General features: G+C 46.2%; 1 protein-coding gene across 13 annotated transcripts in view; it reads left to right on the top strand.

The window, feature by feature from the left end:
• The window catches only part of SCMH1 (Scm polycomb group protein homolog 1), a 144,988-nt gene extending 129,498 nt beyond the window's left edge, over nt 1–15,490 (top strand). For 12 of the 13 annotated variants that reach the window (XM_032493956.1, XM_032493959.1, XM_032493966.1 and 9 more), the window contains 3 exons: nt 6,778–6,972; nt 13,148–13,290; nt 14,348–15,490. In XM_032493956.1, coding sequence (XP_032349847.1) covers nt 6,778–6,972; nt 13,148–13,290; nt 14,348–14,473 — 464 coding nt within the window. In that variant the 3' untranslated portion in view covers nt 14,474–15,490. Of the gene's footprint in view, nt 1–6,777; nt 6,973–13,147; nt 13,291–14,347 lie in introns of those variants that run through there. The other variant, XM_032493967.1, reaches the window with a different exon arrangement.
• Nucleotides 15,491–15,544: the final 54 nt, after the last annotated feature.

The following is a 15,544-nucleotide window of genomic DNA, read 5'->3' as shown; positions in this document are numbered from 1 at the left end:
AAGCAGAGGGGACCCACTGAAGTGTTTACAGCCATGATTGTGTATGGAAATAACATAATCAGACTTTCGTTTTTTAAAGCTCACTCAGCATACTTAACTATGTGGGAGAGACGATGGGAGGTGGAGCAAGAGGTAGGCAGGGAAACCAGTTGGAGGTTTTTTAACTCTGAGAGGCCTCCTAGATTTGAGGATTATTCTTTCCTTTGATATCCAAATCTAGATACAGGGAACCCCCATCCCACATAACCCAGAATAAGGTTACATTTTCCCCGTAGCAGTCCATACTTCCAGCTCAGAACTCCTGCTTCTGAGTCAGTTCTTAATCCCCTCTTTCCCTGTCAACACCCGCAGCTGCTTGTCTCCCCTACAGCACTTTGCCCCAGCGATTTGACCCAGCTCCTTATCCTTCATTTCCCTAAGGAAAAACTAACACAAGGCTTTTCGGTGTAATAGACTTACACTGAAGGTTTGAGGGGGAAAAGATTAATTACCACAAAGAACAGGAAGCAGTTTAACATTTTGTTTTATCTTTGTGTTTATCAGATGCTATAGGTGATATCTTGCTGGCCTCGTCTTTCATCTTAGGCCTCAGCCTCCTGCCATTTTTTAGAACCCACTCTAGGGTTTGGAGAATTCCCTTTTTCCTCTGATTTCTCTGTTCCCTCCATCCCATACCTCCTCCATTTTAGGCCGTCAGCAGGCAGCTCCAAATTCATTTATGATGCAAAATAATTTTGTTTGCTTTTGTCTCAGCTTTCCCCTCCTACACAATACCCAGACCTTGTCTTTCATACCACAAGTACCATTAGTGTAATTATCCAAATGAAAGGACAGTTTAGCCCAGATCTGTACTTTTTAGGACCTGAAAGAACAAAGGGAAAAAGGTGTGGGTGGAGAGATTTGTTCCATCTGTTCGGTGTGCCCTTTTTCCCTTTTCTTCTGCCTTCCTATGGATTAATCCAGTTTCTTAATAATTCTATTCTATTTCTCTTGTTGGCTTGTTAGCTGTAACTCTTTGTTATTGTAGTAATTGCTTTAGTTTATATTATACATTTTTTTACATATCACCATCTACTTTGAAGTAATAATCATATCCCTTTACATATAGCATAAGAACCTCAAAACAGTACACTTTTTCCTCCTGGCATTTATGCTATTATAATTAATACATTTTACTTTTACACATATTATAAATCCACTTTACATTGTTATTATTTTACTTTAAATAGGTAATTATCTTTTAAAGTTTTTTTTTTTTCAAATAAAATTTGTTTTATATTTACCCTTTCACAGTTGCCATTTCTGCTACTCTTCATTCTTTAGTGTAGAGCCACCTCTCATACGATCTCATTCTCTGCCTGAAGGACTTTCTTTAACATTCCTCATAGTTATGGTCTGCTGTAGTTGAGTTCTTTCAGCTTTTGTGTCTCTGTTTTTGAAAAGTACTTGTGCTGAGTTTTAGAGCCTCAGGTTGACTTTTTTGTTGTTTAGGAGCCACCCTAAAGATGTGGCTCTGTTGCCTTCTGCTAGTGTTGTCTCTGATAAGAAGTCTGCTATCATTCTTATCTTGGTCTGTTCTGTGCATCTTTTTCCTCTGGATGCTTTTTAGGTTTTCTATTTAAGCAACTTGATTATGCTGTGCTTTGCTGAGGTTTACTTCATGCCTCCTGTGTTTGGGGTTCACTGAGCTTATTGGATATGTGGGTTTATAGTTGACATCAAATTTGAAAAAATTTCTGTAATTCGTTCTCATATATATTTTCTGTCACCTCTCCTCTGGGTACTCCAATTAGACATATATTAATCCTCTTGAAATTTTCCCACAGTTTACTGATGCCTTTAAAATTTTTTTTAGCCTTTTTTCTGTGTTTTACTTTGGATAAATTCTATAGCTATGGTAAAGTTAGTTGGTCATTTCTTCTGCAGTGTCTGATCTGCTGTTAATCCATCCCAAGTATTTTTCATCTCAGACATCGTATTTTCACTTCTAGAAGTTCAATATGGATCTTTTTTTATCTTCAGTGTCTCTGCTTAACATGCTCAGTCTTTGCTTTACCTTCTTGAACATATGAAATATAGTTAAATCACCTGTCCAGTACTCTTGCCTGTGAACTTCAGCTCCGTGTTCTACCTGGACTCCCAGCTCCATCTCCTCAACTCTGGGAGATCACTGGGCTCTGTCTGATTTTCCCCTCCCTGCACTGTGGCCTGGAAACTCTCCAGACAGTAAGCTGGGAGCAAGCCAGGGCTCACCTCACCTGTTTCCCCTTTTTGAGAAATCACTGTCCTGCACTACCTAATGTTCAGTGTCTGAAAACTGTTCTTCATATTTTTTGCCCTTCCTTTCTGTTGTTTCAAGCAATAGGGTTTATTGGATCCTTGCTACTCCAGGGCTGTGGCAGTGGAAATCCAAAATGTATCTTGAATCCATGTATATTTTATATCTCTACTGCCTTTACCATCATCTTCCCTCTCCTGGCCTGAGAGATCTTTTCTAGCCTCTCTTGTCCCCTTACTACCTCTCTTGTTCCTCTCTGGTCCATTGTCTACTTAATAGCCCAAATGGTCTTCTTAAAGCACAAATTAGATTATGGCACTCCTCCACTTAAAACTCTTTAGTGGCATTCTAATGCACTTATAATAAAATCCAGATGTCTTACTCTGGATTGCAGTGTCCTGCATGATCTGGTCTCTGCTTACCTTTCCAAACTCATCTCTTTGTTCCCTATATTTTAGCTACCTGTTTTTCCCCATTTCCATGACTATTACAAGCTGCTTCTACCTCACTGTCTTTCTGAATGTGACCAGGCAGCAACCCTTAGCCATTGCACCAGAGAACCCACAGCAGATTCTTTCCCGTGATCCTACCCAAACCTAGTCAGTTCCATAGCCCTTCCCATAGAATTCTCTGCATGTGGGGAATATCCTGGGTCCTGCACCACATTCCCATCCTTTGTAGTTTTTCTTAGAGATCAGATGTTTAGATAATGCTTGGGATTCATTGAGGGTCTCCAGTGACCCATAAAACCAAGCACATACTGCCTAACACACCTCCACATGGACTCTTCTTCAGAGCACAGCTTAAACATCAAGTTGTCAGAGAAGCCTCACAGGGTCTCCTCACCTAAGAAAGCTCTCCCTGTTGTTTTCTGTCTCAATCCCCTATCTCTTTCCTTAATAATATTTATAATAATTTCTATTTCTCAGCTTGTATTTTGTCATTCTCCCTGCTAGATTAAATAATCCATGAAGGAAGGAGTGATATCTATCTTTTTCACCATTCTCAGTATCCATCACCCTAAGAGTCACACAGTATGTATTTAATAATATTTGTTGAATGCAAGAGTACTTAGTAGAGGATGTGGGACACGTGGTTAAGAGAGAGATTTTTTTTACATGGGAGAGACTTAAGCATACATAAGACCTGGGCTGGTCGCTGAGTCCTGTGTTGGTGTAAGAATTTTCTTAGATCCATAATTCTAATTGTTTCTTGGTCATTCAGTTCACCCTCATGAAGGGGAAAGCAGACTTCTGAGCACAGAGTCCTTGAACCTCAGAAGCAGAAATGGCTTTCGAGATGATCTAGTGTCTAGCCCAGAGGACAAGGGTGGTTGTCTGACTTCTGCTTAAAAACTCCTAATGATATGTTGTTCCCAGTCACCTTTGGCAATCAGTTTTGTTGTTGGACACTTTTGATCACTAAAATACCTTCCTTTTTGAGCTAAAATCTACATTCTTATAACTCCTGCCCCCTGTTCTCTCTGCCTTCCAAAAGAACAAATCTGTCTCCAGCCCTCTTCCCTTCCCATGACTGCCCTTAGGGTGTCTGTCTCCCCTGGCTTTTCTCCAGACTGTGTATTCCCAGGCTCATTCTCTTTTGCCATGAGTTCTAGGCCTCTCACCACCATTCTGGTCATCCTCCACCAGGAACTCTAGTTTTTAAGTTCAGCCCTGCAATGTGATACTCAGAAGATATGCTTCTCACTGAAAATAAGCATGTAAGAGCAAGGTCATTGTCTCTGTCTACCTCTGCATATCCCATACGTACCACAGTGACCAGGACACAAAGGGTCCTCAACAAATGTTTGTTGAATGAATGAATGAGCTCCCTCTCATGCTGATTGTTCTCATGTCTCCAGCATATCAATAGAAAATGTAATTCACATTGACCCTCTGAGGTTAAGTGTTTTCATCTCCATGTTATAGATGCACAAACTGAATCCCAGAAAAAGGATGGTGATCATTGACTAATGATCATACCAGGAATAGAACTCAAGTCTTCCAGCCCCAAATTCTGATCTCTGGGCCAGTGGTTTCAAAGCTTGTTTTATTTTAGTAGTGGAACTCCTTTTTTGCAAAGGTAAGATTATATGAAACTGGTATGCAAAAGTTAAAACCAGAGCTGTTTTGATAGAAGCTGGGATGCTGCCCAGAGCTCTACCCAGAAGCTGGGAGTTGTACAGGGCTCTGTGAAGTACAGCTGGAAAGCATAGCAGTCTTCTACCCTGACATTATCCTCCTGATGGTAGTCAGGGTCTCATTTGATCAGCCTTCAGCAGACTGGGACCTCCCAGAGCTTTGGGCATATTTCATTTTTCCTCTGCATCTCATTAGGATAAGATTTAATGACCTTGCCTAGTCCAGGTGCAACTAGTCCAGATTTTCAGACCCCTCAACTCAAAATCCAGATTTCAGTTGCCATGCTCAACACTGCCAAGAGGAAGAGACACTGATTTTGCGTCAGCATCTGGTAAGCCCCTGGCATTGTCATCATAATTATTCTTCACATCTGTTAGCTCATGTGAAGCAGGTGAACTCCTTCCAGTCTTCACTGAGTAAAATGAGGGCTGAAAAGGTGAGATTATTACCGTGCTGATAAATATAGAAATTAGAGTTCACCTTTTTCTTGAGCTATTGCAGAGAACTTGGATTTGCCACTCCAAATCTGAATGAAGAATAAAATACAGCTCCCCACCTTTGTAAAGTCCATCCCATTCTGTTTTCTCATTTGATGCTCTCAGCATAACAGAGGGTGATTTTTCGCCATTTTACAGATGAGGAAACTGGTTCTCAAAGAAGACAAACATCTTGCCTTGGATCATGTACTTGGTAAAAGGCAGGATCCCAGAAGTAGAACCCAGGTACCTTGTTTCCTGGATTGGATTCCTGTTCTTGTCTCAAACTGAGACACTACTGTATAATCATCTCTCTTAGAAACTAGGAATCTAAAACCTCACCTGCAGAAATGGAGTGCGGTATCCTGGAGCCTCAGAGACTTCTCTCTTCAGAACCATTTCTAGGGAGGGGCCTCATCAGTTAAACTTCCTGAGATAAGATGAGTAGCTGTCTCATGCTAGGTTTGACTATAATCCCATGGTTACCAAGAGATTTTAGGTGAATATTAGAAAGTAGTCCTAAAATTTTAAACCATCTTGTCCCAGAGGTCTTTTTGTGTGCCAGACGATCTGTTTGAATTTAGTGTTCATCAGAGGCTCTAAATGAATCCCAAGCATTATCTAAACACCCAATCTTTAAGAAAAACCACAAAGGTCAGGGTGTATGGTCCAGTACCCAAGACATCTCCCATAAGCTGAGAATGCAGTGGCCGGGGCTGAGGTGTGGGTGACCTGACTTGGTGTGGGTAAAAGCCAACCATGGGAGAATCTGCTTCAGGTTCTGTAGTGCAGTGATTAGGGGCTCCTGCTTGGGGTTCCGGCCATGGCCATGGTGTAGAAATGTCAGGATGAGATTCCCTTTATAAAGGCTTTCATAGCCATTCTCTTTTGATATTCACAAATTCCTTGGAAGAAAGAGGCCTTCCATGTTATAGATTAGGAGGCTGAGGTTTTGAGGGAAGCACCTTGCCTGCTGAGTGGCAGAGCCAAATTCTAACCCAGATCCTGGTCTCCATGCCCACACTCTCGTTATTGCACAACCCCAGCTTCCTTTGAATGTTTCCATAGAACAAGGCAAATATGAAGGGAGGGAGGGAACACAGTAGCAGATCCTTTGCAGGCAGGCTTCTAGCCAGCCATTAAGAAACATTTCTTAGACGTCCTGCTGGTTGAGAGGGTCAGCTTCGAAAGTGCCTTCATCTATGCAAGTGTATTTCTTCCTCTGCACCCCTCTTCCCTCCCTGCTCTAGCATCTTGTGTGTTAGGGTAGCTTCTTCCGAATAGAGAGAAAAACCTCCGTCCTGGAGGAGGAGGAAGGCCGGAAGGACGATGCCTCAAGCAACAGACAGAAAGAAGAAAGAGCGAGGGGGGGCGATTGATTTGGGAGTGTCGAGAGGCGTTGTGCGTAGGAGCGTTCGGTCTTCTCTTGCGCTGTCTCGGATTTCATTCTTTATTATCTGATTTCTCTTCTTCTCTCTTCTTCCTTATTCCGTTCTTCCTTTCTTCTTCCTTCTTCTTCTTCCTTTCTTCCTTCATTCTTCCTTTCTCCTTTATTCCTTTCTTCTTTCTTTTTTCTTTCTTTCTTCTTTCATTTCTTTCTTTCCTTATCCAGAAAAAAAGCATAAGACATCCAGACCAGAAGAAAACTCAAAGACCATCTAATGTAAGAGGAAGAGTCTCTGAGGAGATCCAAATCCAGAGAGTGGCACTGGACTTGACTAAAGTGAGAGCCAGAGCCATGACTGGTACACAGGCCTCCTGAGACCCTGCCCAGGGCTCTCTATTTCGCTCTTACTCCACCCAGACAGGTTCCTGGGAACCAGCACCCTGGCAGTCCTTCCAGGCTAGTCCCTGCTCTAACTTTGGTTTTACTGTTTTCCAGGTGAGACCTTTGCCCTGGGAAATAGTCTGGCCCAGTCCTTGGAGCCACACTCAGACTCAATGGACTCCACCATGAATCCCACCAACCTTGTCAGCACCTCGCAAAATGTTCGAACCCCTGGGTACCGGCCTTTGCTTCCATCCTGTGGCCTCCCACTGAGCACTGCCTCAGCTGTGCATAGGCTCTGTTCGAGGGGTAAGCTTTTCAGAGTTCTGGCTCTCCTGCCTTGTCTCATTCTTTCCTCCATTCCTTCCTGAGCCCTGGGAGACCAGAAAGGACTTCACTCTATTGTCCCCTGCCTGGTGGTGACTGGGTTCTGGGCTACCATTGTGCCTGGCTAGGCACCTGGGGAGCAATTGAAGCTCTAGGATTGGCTGGAGAATAACAGAAACTCAGAGCCAAAGAACTAGAGCCAAAAGGACAGGAAAGGAGTCATTCATTCATTCATTTGTTAGTCATTTATTTGAACACCATCTGTGTTTGTCATGGAGGATACAAAAATCAATCACTTCTTGTCCTCAGGGAGCTCAGAGTTTTGTGGGAGAGACAAACACTTAAATAGATAGTTGTAAAACAACCATCTGAGTGTGGCTACAGAGATAAGCTTTGCGTTGTATGGAGACTGCCAGAAGGAACACCTAACCCAAGCTTGGTAGCCACGGGAAGCTTCCTGGAGAAAGTGTCTGAGATTTTAAAGGTCAACTGTATGAATGTATCGGGGTGGTAGGGGAGGGAGAGCTTTCCAGGGAAGAGAGTACAGCACGAACAGGGCAGAGGGATAAGCGCTAACACAGATTGTGCCAGGAGCTGCATGCAGCTTGGTATTGCTGAAAAACAAAATATAATTCTGTGACTTTAAAGAGAAAATCCTGGAAGTGGCAGGGATTATATCATAGAGGGCTTTAAGTGTCATATTAAAGAGTTTGGAGTTGATCTTGTAGGTAGTGCGAAGTTACGGAGACTTTTAATTAAAGGCAAGACTTAAACGGGTTTGTGTTTCCAATAGATCATTGACTACTGTGTTGAGGATGGATTTGAGGAAGGAAAAAACTAGAGAGACCACTTAGGAAGTTACTAGCATAGCCCTGACCAGAAATGACAAAGGCCTAGATTAGGGTAGAAGGTTTGTAGAACGGAGAATAGATTTGAAAACTGTTCATGCAGTAAATTTAATTAGATTTGAGGGTTGTGAGGAAGGAGTGGAAACGTCTCCCAGGTTTCTGAAAGGGGTGGCTGGATAGGTGGTGGTTTCATTCACTGAGAGAGGGAACCAACCATAGAAGAGAAAGAAGGGCAGGGAACCCATGGGTCATCTAAGTGATACCCCACAGGCAGTGGCTATGCAGGTCTGATCCTCAGGGAAGAGGACTGAGCTGAAGTTAAATATTTGGCATATAGATGCAAGTTGAAGCTGTGGGGTGAATGAGACCCACTTCCCAGGAGGACGTCTAGAATGAAAAGAACAGGGAACCAAAGAGGGATTTCAGGGAACCAACAAAGTTCAGGAGGAGGAAACAAGAAGTGGACCCCACCAAGGAGATAAAGGAATAGTCAAATGTGAGAAAAAACAGAAGAATGTGATATCGTGGTGGCCAGGAGTACAGAGAGTGTTTTACTAAGAGTACAGTCTAAAAAGGTTTGGTAGAATAAGGACTGAGAAGTTTCTATCGGATATGGTGATTAGTGGGTAATTGGTGATCGTAGCAAGAGCAGCTCATGGGTGCTGAAGGTGGTGAGGGCAGATCGCAGTGGTCAGGATATCAAGGAGAATTTGATGAGAGAAGAAAGAGGTGAGCTTCAAAATAAAGTCTTCTAGAGTGGTGCACTCTGGCATGTGTATCAGCAGACAACGTGAGCCTTCCAAGAAGAAGAAATTAAGGATGTAAGAAAGAGGAGAAAGTAAGGCCTTGGAGGGTGGTGGGAAAGATTAGGGATCGGTCATAAGACAGAAGGAGGCATAGCTTGTTCTTTGAGACTGGAAGGAAGATTTACTGTGGCCCTTAGTGAATGGAGAGAGGGCTGAAGAGGGAAGGCCCTAGGAGTGCTGGAAGACAGGACAGCTATGAAGAAGACAGGAGGAGACGGATCAAGGAGGCAGGGATGGTTTGCAGGAATCACCAGAGGCCCAGCAATGCTTAGCGCTTAGAGACTAGTTTGCCAGTTTGCAAGAGTTACGGTTTTCTTCTGTGGTTCTTAGAGATCCAGATGTGAGATGAGAAAAGACACTTTGATAATTAAGGTTTTATGTTAAGCTAGCAGGGCGAGAGGGTACAGGGGGTGTGGGAGCATGTAATCTGTGGGGCTGGAGGAAGAGTGGCTGAGATCATCAGCACTGGATCTGGGCAGGGCAGGAGGAAGCAAGACCAAGGGGAGGCTGAAGGAGGGGGAAGTTGTAAGGTTGATGTGCCAGAGATCTTTGTGATGTAATGATTATAGTGAGAGTTGGGAAGATGGGAGGTTGGGGTCAGAGAGGGGGTTGTTCAAAATCCTGAAGTAGATTTGTTCCAAGTGATGCAAGAACCAGACAGTGGCCTTGGCAGAAGGTATTTGAAGAAGAGTAGAGATGAAAGTCACTGGAAGCAAGGCAGTTGAATGAATTGCCTCTGAGAATTATGGCAGGAATTAGGGTGGAATGGAAGGTGGTGAGTTAAGTAACAAAAAGTCATTTAACAAAGAGCAGAAACCCAGAGGTCTATAGATGAAAGTGATCAGACAGAGCAGATGGTCAGGTACATGTTTGGCCTCTGAAGAACATGAGCTCTCATAGGAGGATGTTCTAAACGCCGCAGCGGGGAGATAGGAGGATGCCATCTACACACCCGCTGTGGCCTCCTCTGCCCAGGGGTGTATGAGGTGTGAAAGAGTAAGAAGACTCCACTAGCAAGGCCTGCAGTGGTAAGAAGTGGCCTCAGGAGAGCGGGCTCTCAGGAAGGCTGGGACAGGGAGAGAAGCCTGGGTGCCCCTCCCTGGCCCGAACCCCAGCGAGGTCCACAGTGGAGCCCTGAAGTGTGCCCACCAGCTGTGCCCACTGAGTGGCGGAGGAGAACCCTGGGATAGTCTATCTGCAGAAACGGGAATAGGGAAAGACAGACAGGGCACTAACTTGTCTCCTTCCTAGCCGTGTGGTCCTGGGCAAGCCACTTCACTTCTCTGGGCCTCAGTTCCTTCATCTCTAAACTAAAGATGATGATACTTCCTTCAAAAGCTGTTTTAAGGGTCAAATGAGCTGACAATGCTGGGGATTCTGTATAATGTTCACATGTCAGACCACTCTTCACCACGTCATCTCTGGTACATGCCAGTCATCTCTTGCCTGGACTAGTATAGTCATCTCCTTTTCAACTGGTCTCCCCTGCTTCTGTCCTTTCCCCTCTAAAGTCTGTTATCAACATAGACTGTGAGAACGTAAGTTGGTTCATGTCATTTCTCTGCTCAAAACCAGTCTTCAGAGAAGCCAGTGGTTTTTCAGTGGCCTACATGGTCCTCTGTTACATGCATCACCACTCCTCCCACCCAAGAAGGACACATTTATGTGCGTATCTCCTCTCTGCTCTCCATAATCTCTGCAGCTGGTTTCTGTCTCAGCATCACAGTAGACTTTTAGGGCAGGGAGAAGTGGCTGGCTCACATGGCCTACTCCAACTTCCCTCTACTATACACTCTAAAAAAGCCATTGGAATTTCTATGGCTCCAATCACCCTGCTTGCTCCAGCACACTCCTCCCCTGGTCTGGTCAGTGCCCAGCTGAGACAATATGTCTGAGTCTCTTCCCCAGGCAGCAGGGGGTGGGCCAAGCCAAGTGTGCAGCAGCTTTTAGAGCTGGGCCCAGAATGAGGGAAAATGAGAGGAGATCTTTAGCCTCTGCAAAACATGGTTGAAGAGTAGGTCCCTTCCACAGGTATGTTTCATCTCTGCCACTTAGCTGTTGACTGGGCATCTCCTGGGTGGGGAGGGTGTAGACACGAGCAAGGCAAGGTCCCTGCCCTCAAGACAGACATAGTCTGATAGGGGAGGCAGGCAGCTATGCAAGGAGCTTTTACATATGCTCATTCATTCAGCAAATGTTTCTGAACATCTGCTGTGGCAGAGCAGGCACTCTTCCACGCCCTGTGAAAGGGAAACACTGTCCTCCTGTGTGTCTCCCCGCACTCAGCACTCTGTTCAACACTGCTTCACTTCTGCCACCAGACGTGTGGGTCTCCACACACCAAGCAGTTCTGTGACACCAGCTGGCTGTCCTGCAGTTTAACTCAGTGCTGACAAGAGCTACCTAGAGGTAGTGTCAGATCCCACAGGTTAAGGGCTCAGTCCCACAAGACTGACACCATCACCATTCCCAGTTGAAAAGTCCAAGTTGTTACCTGTGCTTCTACCTGACTGGCTATAAATTATAGGTTCCCACAGTCATCCCTTCCTTGGGTTTGATTAATTTGCTACAGCATCTCACAGAGGTCAGGAAAACTATTTACTCATTAGGTTATCAATTTTTTAAATAAAAGGATGCAATTCAGGAGCAGCCTGATGGGAGAGATTTGTAGGGGAAGGTATGGGGAGGGGTGTGGAGCTGCCCAGCCCTCCCTGGGGGCACCGCTTTCCCAGCACCTCCGTGCAGTCACCAGCCCAGAAGCACACTGAACCCTGTCATTTGGGCTTTTCTGGAGGCTTCATTACATAGGCAAGATTAAGTCATTGGCCATTGGTGATTGACTTCAATCTCTAGCCCCTCCCCCTTCCCTGGAGGTTGGTAGGGTGGGACTGAAAGTTCCCACCTTCTAATCTTCTGGTTGGTTCCTCTGGCAACCAGCTCCTATCCTTAGGGGCTTTCCAAAAGTCACCTCATTAACATACTCAGGCGTAGTTGAAAGGAGCTTGTGAATAGCAAAAAACACCTTTATTTTTTTCACCACTTAGGAAATCCCAAGAGTTTTAGGAGTTCTGTGCCAGAAAAGGAGATGAAGACCAAATATGTATGTTTCTTGTTATTAATCATAATATCACAAGAAGATAGCAGGGAGCAAAATAGAAGAAGACAGATAATAAACATAAATACATGATATGATTTTATGTTGTGATGTATGCTGGGAAGAAAAAAACTAGAATAATTAAATTGAGAGTGATTTTATGGGGAATTGAGTACTTTTATTGGGCTATCAGGGAAGGCCTCTCAGAGGAATTAATGCTTGAGACCTAAATGTTGGAAAGGAATCAGGTATGCAAAGATCTGGGGAAAAGAACATCTTAGGCAGAGGAAATTGCAGATCAAAGAATAAAAACATAGCTTATTCAAGAAGCAGAAAGAAAGCCAGAGTGTCTGGAGCTTGGCAAGCAAAGTGGAGAGAAGGGGATCATGAGGTCAAAGGTAGAAAGGGCCAGATGATGGGATACCTTCTAGACCATGGTAAGGGGTTCAGCTTTATTTCAGGTGTGCAGTGCAAGGACATTGCATTGAGTTTTTTGGGAGAGTTGACATGATCCAGTTACTTTTTAAAGGTTATTTTGACTGCTTTATGGAGAATAGATTATTAGTGATGTGATGGGGAGAAATCTGTAGAGATTGAGCTATAACCAAGAGATACACGAAATGCTTCGTGAGACCAATTATTTCAGGATTAGACTGGAAAAGTTTCATGAAGGAGCTGGTCCTTGAAGCCAACTCTTGCTTTAGCTAAGTTGTAGTTTGCCAAAAGAAAAGGAGAAACTGGAGGCAGAGGAGGAGGCCATGTTCCAGGCAGAGACAATGAAACATGGCTGAGATCTGTGCAGGTGATGATCAAAGTGCAGAGAGCTCAGATCCCACAAGGAAAATAGGAGGAGCTGTTTTTGAGACAAAATTGAGATAAAAGCTCTAAGCAAAATACTAAATTAACGTTGAGATTCCTGGCAGCCAAGGCAAAACTGTGTTCTGCCTTCATGTGTGTGGCTACAGCATAGTCAACTATTCTCCAGGCATTGGAATAGGAACAGGGTATTATTACTCATCACTTTTTTTCTCCCTGGGCCCCAAGGACTTGGCTCTAACCCTGCCCGGCTCCCAAGGTCTCTCTAGAAATGGTGCCCAGATCCAAGGCAAAAGCAGCCTCACCCACCAGCCCCCTCAAACCCAAGTAATCCCCTGACTCAGGTCCAGGCTCAATCACCACCTCAGTGTAAAAGTCCTTCTGACCATGTCCAGAATCAGACCTACCCTTAAGATTTGACTGAAGTAGAGTCTTAGACCCTTGGTCCCTTTTTGGAAAAACCCTTCCCTCCCTCGGTTGCCTGACACTGCTGTGAGCCTCACCCACAAGGCCATCGGGACACACTAAGGAGAGTGGTGGGGAGTTACAGACCAGTCCTCGCCCGTTATGGCAGGTGCCCTCCTGTCCTGCAGGGTCGGACCGGTATCTGGAGAGCCGGGATGCCTCTCGACTCGGTGGCCGGGACCCCTCTTCGTGGACAGTGGAGGATGTGATGCAGTTTGTCCGGGAAGCTGATCCTCAGCTGGGACCCCACGCTGACCTCTTTCGCAAACACGTAGGTGCTCCTGCCTGATCTCTCCTGTATCCACTGGAAGTCTTGCTTCTACAACTTATAGACTCTTAAAGGGCATGAGCTATATATTTGTTCCAGGTCCCTTGAAACTGAGCATAGGCGACACATACAAACTTAGAGGCAGAATCTTGAGTCTTAGATGGCCCTCACTGGACACTGAATTCAGCTCACTCCTTTAGTGTAGGATCTGATTCAGCCACATTCCTCCTGGGTGTGTGGCCTGTGGGCTCAGTCCCAGGGGCAGGACTCTCCTCTTCCTAGGAGCACTTACTCTCCAATCTACCTGCCTTCGCTTGAGAATCAGGGGCTTCAGTCCAAGTTAAAGAGTCCCTTGCCAAGTGGCCCCCAATTCTCCAACCTCCTTGGTCCCCCCCCCCCTCCCTCTACTTTCCCCTCCATGGGCCTCCAGCATCTCTTCAAGTGACCATGTGGGTCTGGGGCCAGGGACTTCTGCTGATCCCCCTGCAGTGACTGTACTCCTGATTTGGGGTTCAGACCTACTTCTTCACAGCCCCTCCTGCTTGTTGCTGTTCTGTGTTTTGGGGACTCATGTCTGCTGCCTCTCAATGCTTATTTAAATCTTTCATGCCAGGTGGGTATGGAGGGTGCTCTTGGATCAGGCTTGAAGGTCTCAGTGAGCGCCTGCTTTGTGCCTGGCTCACCCAGAGGGGTCCCTGCCGCTCAGGAGGAAAAGTGACTTACCGAGTAACACTGAGGGTCAATACAGAAACACTTTGTGATGAGTGACAAGCACACTGACCGGGGAGGCTTCCTGGGAAGAAATGGAGTTGAGCTGGATCTCAGAGGTTTGGGAGGGTGGGAAACTGCTTCTTGGGAGCAGAGAAAGGAAATTGGTACAAAAGTGTGTGAAGAGCTTAGCCTGGGGTGTTCGGTGGAGGATGTTTGGGGGAGGGGTGGTTGGAGACAAGCTGGGAGAGCAAGTAGGCTTTAGTGTCACAGGAGGTTCACCAGATTCCATGTGGCTGGCCCCTCCCTGGGTGCCACCCAGGCCTCTGATGGCGCCTCCCTCCACCCCCAGGAGATCGATGGCAAGGCCCTGCTTCTGCTGCGCAGCGACATGATGATGAAGTACATGGGCCTGAAGCTGGGGCCCGCTCTCAAGCTCTCCTACCACATTGACCGGCTGAAGCAGGGCAAGTTCTGAACAGGGAGACGCAGCTAGACAACCAAGGGGTGGAGCACAGGGCCGCCAGCCCTCTCCCAGGCACCTCAGTGAGGTCCAGACACCTCGGGACTCCCGGAGGCTGCGTGGAGCTGCCACTGCTACCCCTCCTGCCATGATACATCCTTCCATGAAGGACGGAGGAGGGGAGAGTGTGGGGCCCAGGGCTGGTGCTGCTCTTCCCCTCAGCCCTGCCACGGCTCTGAGGTCCCCTGTATTTATTTCTCAAGCCTGGCCAGGCTCTCCCCAGGAGTTTAGACTGAACACCTTCCAAGTGATGGAGGGAAGGGCTGACCCCTGAGGCTTCAGAAGATGGGACCCTGAAGTGACGCTCATGCCAGGTCCCCTCGCCATCCGCCGGGCCTGGTGTGGCACCTTGTGCCCCCACAGCTCCTGCCTTCTCCTCAAAAGATCCGCAAAGTCCAAACTCATGGTGCAGACCTCTACCTTTTTTTAAAAAAAGATCTTTTCTTATTGTTAATTTATTGTTTCTGGCACTTGGGCAAGCCCTCCAGGTCATACTCCTCCCACTCCAGACACTGGGTTGCAGGAGGAGGGAGACTGCCCTGCCCTGGCCCCAGACAGGCCCTATCCAGAGAGATGCAGCCCTCTTCAGAGGACATTACCCAGGCACATCTCCGCAGGACGGACAGACCCATCGAGTCTAGACCACATCAATCAACACAGGGAGGAGAGGGTCCCTGTCACCTTCCCTCTCTTCCTCCGCTGGGCCCTTTGCAGTCCCCACCTGCACCATCCCCACCGCAGCTCCCTGCCCTGGCCAGAATTGCTGCTGAAGAAGGTTGGGCCCAATGATTTTAGGCCAGGAAGGCCCTAAGATGGATGGGAGAGAAGGGTCTCCAGGCTGGAGTCTGGCTGCACCCTCTCCACTGTCCACATGCTCCCTTTGTAAGCAAGTCAGCAGCACCACTGCCCCTGCTGCCATCTGGACTGACTTTATGTCGATCTGTTTATAAATAAAGAACAATATAGATGCCAGTGTCTTCGTAATCAGTCAACAGACAAATCACTGTGTCTCCAAAGGGCAGGTCG

This window comes from Camelus ferus, chromosome 13, assembly GCF_009834535.1.
Source record: "Camelus ferus isolate YT-003-E chromosome 13, BCGSAC_Cfer_1.0, whole genome shotgun sequence".
NCBI classification, from domain to species: Eukaryota; Metazoa; Chordata; class Mammalia; order Artiodactyla; family Camelidae; genus Camelus; species Camelus ferus.
The sequence above is the reverse complement of the archived record's forward strand: the minus strand, read 5'-3'. Positions and strand labels throughout refer to the sequence as shown.